The sequence below is a fragment of the Asparagus officinalis genome, unplaced genomic scaffold (assembly GCF_001876935.1).
Source record: "Asparagus officinalis unplaced genomic scaffold, Aspof.V1 AsparagusV1_Un523, whole genome shotgun sequence".
Classification (NCBI taxonomy): domain Eukaryota; kingdom Viridiplantae; phylum Streptophyta; class Magnoliopsida; order Asparagales; family Asparagaceae; genus Asparagus; species Asparagus officinalis.
Genome location: NW_017972787.1, coordinates 100,306 through 107,009, shown reverse-complemented (window position 1 = coordinate 107,009; position 6,704 = coordinate 100,306). Strand labels below are relative to the sequence as shown.

Below are 6,704 nucleotides of genomic sequence, written 5' to 3'. Positions count from 1 at the left end.
ATTAGTATCAATTACTAAGTATTGCATTCCGTCTTGGTATCCCATACTAACACTTTCGATTTGGGCACGGAAATGTTTTTACTTAATTTAGAGAAATGCAAGAAGCATCTATCAGAAATTTTATTTAAATACATAGAAAGGAAAACAAATGGCAAAAAGGAAGTATACAGTAAGGATTGCAAGATAAGGCAGCTTATTCATTGGAGCAGCGCGCGGAGGGGTAATACCTAAATATGGGATTTATGTTTTCCCATGCTTCTCATGATTATACCTCCTGTTTCTCTAACAGCCGCAACTGAACATCTTTAAATTTATCATTGCTTCACAGTACATGATTTGCAAGTGTAGTGAGAATATATAATGGAAAAACTAAAGCAGTTATATCAGAGGATGGATTCAATGGTTTTCATTGAGATCGAAAAGTATTCTACCGCTAACCTTCTCAAGTATATATACATGTATATCTATATTACATGATTTGCAGGTGTAGTGTCGATATAAATGAGGCTCTATCCAATAACATGGTTTCTTATGTTGACTATGATACAAAGCTAGGTTATGGGAAAACTATACCGTGGGGGAGAATCTTCATACAATGCACACACTAATTTAGATGTATCTCCGAAGGTAGTCAAGTCGAGCTGGATGCTTGAGCTTCATTAGAGCCTTGAGCTCATGCTTTCGGACCATCTCTCTGGATATATTCAGGTTTCCTGCAATCTCTCCCAAGGTTCGATCACCTTTGCCATCGAGTCCGTATCTTTGTCTGATCACCAAGCTCTCCTTAGGCTTGAGTGAATCTAACTGCAGAATTAAATAAAAGTTAAAAAACCACAGGCAATTTTTTGTTGGAGCCAGCTAAAGGTTGATATTTCCACTATAACAACCTACCACAAGAATTCTAAAACAATAGATTACGAACAAAATTTTCCTTTCATTTCTATTGCCAAGTTTACGGTAGTACCATAACTTATCCAGCTCGATGTAGCATAAGTAATCAATAAGGTGACAGAGTGCTCTCCTGAAAACATAGTTTCTAAAAACATATTGTTATGCTTCTGTTTGAATGTGCCCAAGGTATAATACTCTAAAACATAATGTTCATTCCTATCATGTTAAGAGTTAACTGTGTAATTTGGTGAAGAAAAAGGAAGAAATATCATTTATGGATAATTTGTAATTAAGGGGGTGTTTGGTTGCATTTCTATAAACTATAGGAAATGTTTTCCATCCAAAATTTGATTTCCTTGTATTTCTTAAAAAAATTATAGGAAAAGTTTTGAGAAGTTAAAAAGTACAAATTTTCTTATTTTTTGTATTGTGCTTGTTTGGTTCAAAACAAGAAAATTACTCATAACTTTTGGGAAAATAGCAACATTTCCTATAATTTATAGAAATGTAACCAAACACCCCCGTTTATAGAAAAGTGAGAACTTTATAGAAAAGTGTTAATGAGTTTTATTATTTAAATAATGAATGCGTCAGATTTCCAAGAGATTTCCGCCCATTTTAGAAGGAAATCAATTTCTATAAATTTTGGTACTTTTCAATACTTTACAGAAAACATTTCTGTAAATCTTTTTTGAGCCAAACACAGTTTGTGGAAATCTATAGAAAACTCTTAATTACAGAAATGCCATTGTTTGTACTTTTTGAGAAAACATTTCTCAAAAACAATGCAACCAAACACCCCCTAAGATTAGGTCCTCTGAAATGTCAAAAGTCTAAATCTAATTTAATGTCAGTGCCACGGCCTTAGTTTTTAAAGAAAATATTCAAAGTCATAACATCATTTTGGAACTTCTTCCTAGAAAAATCCTGGAGGTGAATGGAACTTGAACTAGAACATGTGTAGTGTAAGCGTGCCTGAAGAAATCTGATAATCACATGAATGTCAAAAAATTCAAAGTTCTACAAATTCTTGACTCAGTAAGTGGTTTCTGCAGTGAGAACTATGCCTATGACGCTTGAACATTGCAACTAGAGTATTAGTGTGCATATTGAAGAGCAACTTATTTGAAAGAAATAGAAAATAAAAAAGGAAGTACGGAGGAGACTAACAGGAAAAATTAGACCTAGTGGTTCAGTTTTGACATTTTTCCAAAAGAAGACGAGGAGGAGAAATTAAGTCAACACCAGAAAATCCTTCAGCTGATATCCCGCATTTTTATTTTACCAGCAATATAGAGTCAACTATAAGATGTCCATTCAGATTATATGAAGTGGTGAATTATATGAAGTGGTGAGAGTGTCTGTTACCAATGATATTTCAAATTATTTTTTAAAAATTTATAAAGATACTAATAAGTCTAATATATGTTGTAAGTATATACCACATCATCAAGAGCAAGCCGAAGAAGTGCTGGCTGTCTACGCTTGTCACCTCCCACGCCATCAACATCAGTTATGGCATTGATAAATTCTTCTTGTGTGACTACATGCCTTGAATTGAGCGAAAAAACTGACTTTGAGGCCCTCATGACATCATGGTATCTCTCAGGAGAAATTCCTACTCTGGCTATGATCTCTTCCTCGGTTGGCAATCTATTAAGCTCAATTATCAACTCCAATTTAGCTTTCTGAATCTCTTGTCTAACCTGCAATGCAACGTAATTATCATTAAGTCTCAATACCACCTGGTACTTCCACTTGCTGAAGAGGAAAACTATTAGAACAAGAAAAATAAATAAATGCATTCCAGCAAAAGAGGAACGGAATATGTCATTGTAACATCAAAATGAAAGGTTCAGTCAAAATAGACAGAGAAAAAAGAAATTAAGCAATGATATTTGAAACACTGATCCACACTGTGGGCAGGGGCAAAATTGTATCGTCTTGCACATGTTGTCATCATTCATTATGGCAGGGGTTAATGCAGATTGATAGAAACCAATTGAGGGATACTGTATACTACGGCAGTAAATAGAACCTCAAATCTTAGTAACTTGATAACCAAATTAATTCAGGCAGCAAGCCAACCGTTTCCTCATACACTAAATGACATCAATGCATTACACAAATAAAAGCCTAACAAACTCTATTCACAGTTATGGTACTGGAAATCTATCAGGACTGGACTGAATGTAAAAAACAGAAGATATTTAAAAAGCCATTTATTAAAATATAAAATGACTGAAGTTATACAGCGTAAAGCTTATAGATCATGGAAAAATGAGTGATACTTTCTTGGAAATATTGAAGGAACAAATAGTCCCAGCTTTGACTAAACAAAAAACCTATAGTAACCTGCAAATATATTTTAAAATCAGAAAATAAATTTTAGTTTTTCCACAAGAAATTGACATAAAATATATATACATTCACCATAACTCTAAACAGATGCAATATAAAATTAGTGAATAAATAACTCAAGTATATCATACCGACTCTATTCCAAAGGAGACCCGTGTGAAGCTTGATGTTGTCATGGATCGGATTATGGAATGCCGGATCCAGAAGAGACCATATGTGGACAGACGGAAGCCACGCTTTGGCTCAAACCGGTCAATGGCTGTAATTAGACCCTTCACTCCAGCTTGGCAGAGATCCTGAAATTTGTCACCACTTGCTATTTCTTGATAATACTTGTTGATTACAAACAAAACCAACCGCAGATTGTGCTGCATTGATATCCACATGAAAAGTTAGGGTTTCCTTTTTTATGAAGCACAGATACATGAAAAGTACCAACAGTTTATCTCAAAACATAAATTGTCATCAGAATTCCTAAACTTAATGTTCAACTTCTTACTTTTGACTAAATTCATTTGACCAAACACGGGTTCACTAAAAGTGTAAGAAATTATAGGCTATAAACAACATTTTACTTGTCACCACCTTGCTTTAAGTGAAGAAGGAAACAATGTTATTAAGATTTGACAAGATCATGTGAGTCCTACCATTAGGGAGACGTTACAGGTATCTCATAGTCAGGATGCAGCCTGTGAGAGCTAAGGGATCAAACTGATGTAGATTGGATCTTATGAATTATCACAGCGAAGTAGTCGAGCTCGGATGTTAAGAAGAGGGTTGAATGTCTTGAGCTCCTGGCATGAGTGACGTGCAGAACTATGGTTTGGATTATTGTGTACATTAGGCCAGAGGATGCAAATCATGATATTTTGTTGCTACCAATGGGATCTTCTATTTACGAGGACTTAGGTTCTCTCTTTTCCTTTGAGGAGCCAGGCTATGTTTTATGTCCATCATGTAAATATTTATTTAATCTCTGATTAATGAACTAAGAGCCCACATTTTGTCCCAAAATTGGAAAATGAAAAATGACTCAAAGTGCAGCCATTGTCTTGCATTTCACACATTGTGTAGGAGCCTTCTTTTGCAGGAGTCGAACTTTAAGAGGTATCATTTCCATGTAAAGGTGAGATATAGGTTTCAAATTAAAGAGAATGAATGAATTGGCACAACATTTGATTGGTGAAAAGGGACAGCTCACTTGTGAGTTTATTATGTTAATGTAGTGCCAAAGTATTTTGAGAGAAATTTTACTAGCTAATTATTAGGTGAAATGACATTCTAAAAGTTATATTGAAGGTGAGTTTTCTTTCCTTCAAATAAAGGAAGGGGATGAATAGTAAGAATAAGTGAATTTCATATCTGTATGTGTTGGTCATATTTGAAATTACATAGACCAACGGAAGATGAAACCAAATTTATGATTTCAATTTGATTCTAGCACGTAACATTAAATAAGATATTTCTCTAGGAAAACATCATAAGGTATTGACACATTATGTGAGTACCTTGATTAGTTTGTTCCTTGCTGCTTGACCAACCTCTATATGTTTTCTTAATTCTGACACAGTCATGTTCACTGCAGCTGCCAATTCGCCTTCTGTTGGCTCCTTATTTAAATCTTTATGTAAGTTCTCCTTCACCTCAGATATTGCCTGGAATATAGAAAATCATGAGAGACTAATCAGCTACATCAAATGCAGAAGAGCTCATCAGCATGAGATTGCTCATCTTGTGACATAACAAACATTGAAATCCATTACAAATATAATGAAACTACTCTAAAAGAAAGAAACATAATTAGGACAAACTGTGTGGCGTACACGCCTGGGCTATATATACATATCGATAACCCTTCGAACAATAGAACCTAAAATTATGAATTATCCATATGTTTAAATTACAGCAATTTGCACCTATGAAAGATTTGAACTATAACTAGAATATTTCTTAGGACTGGTTCACGAATTACAGAAAACATAGTAAATTTGAACCACAACAATTACATTACAGCCAATGTTACCAAATAATCATAAAAATATTTCACTACATATTCATGAAATGCTAAAGATAATGAAATGTGATGAATATATTGCTTATTAGTTGAAATTAGGAGTTGTTCAGTCAAGAGAATCTGACCATTAACCATTCAAAAAACTGTCTGCTCAAAATATTTTTTCTTGAGGAAAAACGAGAACATAGTTCAAAAAAAAACTTAAACTACTTACTTTTCACTTATTAAGCCTCAGATATTATAATTTATAAACATATGCCAGAGCAGAGATTTGATAAAATAACATAAAACAGCATAAAACAGAGAGTTAGGCCTTGCTATTAAGTATTAACTCGGTATAAAAAGCATAAAATTGTTTTGTCGTGTATTGCTTTAGAAAACGAGCAATGCAATGAATCTCTCCTGTATATATTCCACCAATAAGGGCCTTGTCGTACATTAAACTAAAACGTGTTTTTTAACTGCAATATCTGAGTCAAGAATTTCTAACCAACTAGTGTTTCATTAAAAAAAAGTTTTATTATATTAGTCCCTCAAATCGTTGAAATTGGTATTATGTCACCTCAAATCACATAAATTGTTTCAATCTAGTCCCTCAATCTATTTAATTTGTGGGCAATATTCATTTTAAGTTAACTTCTTGACATGGAACGCTATGCGGCCATTATATTTACGCATGATCGTACCAATGAAACGATTTACACCCCAAATCTGTTCAAAACGAATACCCATCAAAACATGCTTCTTCTCCCACAGCTCTTTCCTATAATCCATTTTTACAACATCGCTATCTCTCAAATCTAATGGGTACACATTAGCAAGGGCGAGATAGGAGTTCTAACCAATTATAAATTTTGGATTGCCCACAAAAAAAAAAAAAAAAATATTTAAGTGACTAGTATCAAACAACCCTACAGAATTGTAGTTGCAGCTGCAATTCGCAAAGTAATTCCAGTCATAGTTACAGTTGTCAATTTCATAGCTAATCAGAATTCATCTCACCTTCATAGGCTGCATCAGTTTGAAAAGCCGAGTATGCTCCGCTGATCCAAGCACCGGCGGTATCTTCACCCTCCTCCAATCCAAGCTCCCCAAATCCGTCGACACCGAATACTCTCTCACCAATCTATCTATCTCCTCCTCCTCCTCCTTTTTACTAGAACCACCCCCGATTTCCCCTTCTCTACTCCTTTTCCTCATCGCTTCTACTCTCTTCTCTAGTCCCAGCCTCTTTGGCCTCCTCTTCCTATTTCTCACGACATCGATCTCCACCTTCTTCTCTTCGGCCACGTCAGCGGGCGGGCTAAGCTTATATAAGTTCTCGAGCGCAGCGGCCACCTCATTGTAGTCTAAATCGGCGTCGGGCTTCTTTGATTTATTGGGCTTCGATTTACTGGGCCGCTTTCGTTGTCTTTTGGGCTGCTGATCGAGCGGGATC

The 6,704-nt window shown here is 35.0% G+C and overlaps 1 protein-coding gene across 1 annotated transcript in view; it reads right to left on the bottom strand.

The window, feature by feature from the left end:
- Positions 1 to 383: 383 nt before the first annotated feature.
- LOC109827899 (RNA polymerase sigma factor sigE, chloroplastic/mitochondrial-like) overlaps positions 384 to 6,704 on the bottom strand; it is a 6,606-nt gene continuing 285 nt past the window's right edge. Inside the window, 5 exon segments of the mRNA XM_020394924.1 lie at positions 384 to 804; positions 2,334 to 2,597; positions 3,384 to 3,620; positions 4,761 to 4,907; positions 6,269 to 6,704. The exon segment at positions 6,269 to 6,704 is cut by the window's right edge and continues 93 nt beyond it. Of these exon segments, the coding sequence (XP_020250513.1) occupies positions 610 to 804; positions 2,334 to 2,597; positions 3,384 to 3,620; positions 4,761 to 4,907; positions 6,269 to 6,704 (1,279 nt within the window). The 3' untranslated portion in view covers positions 384 to 609.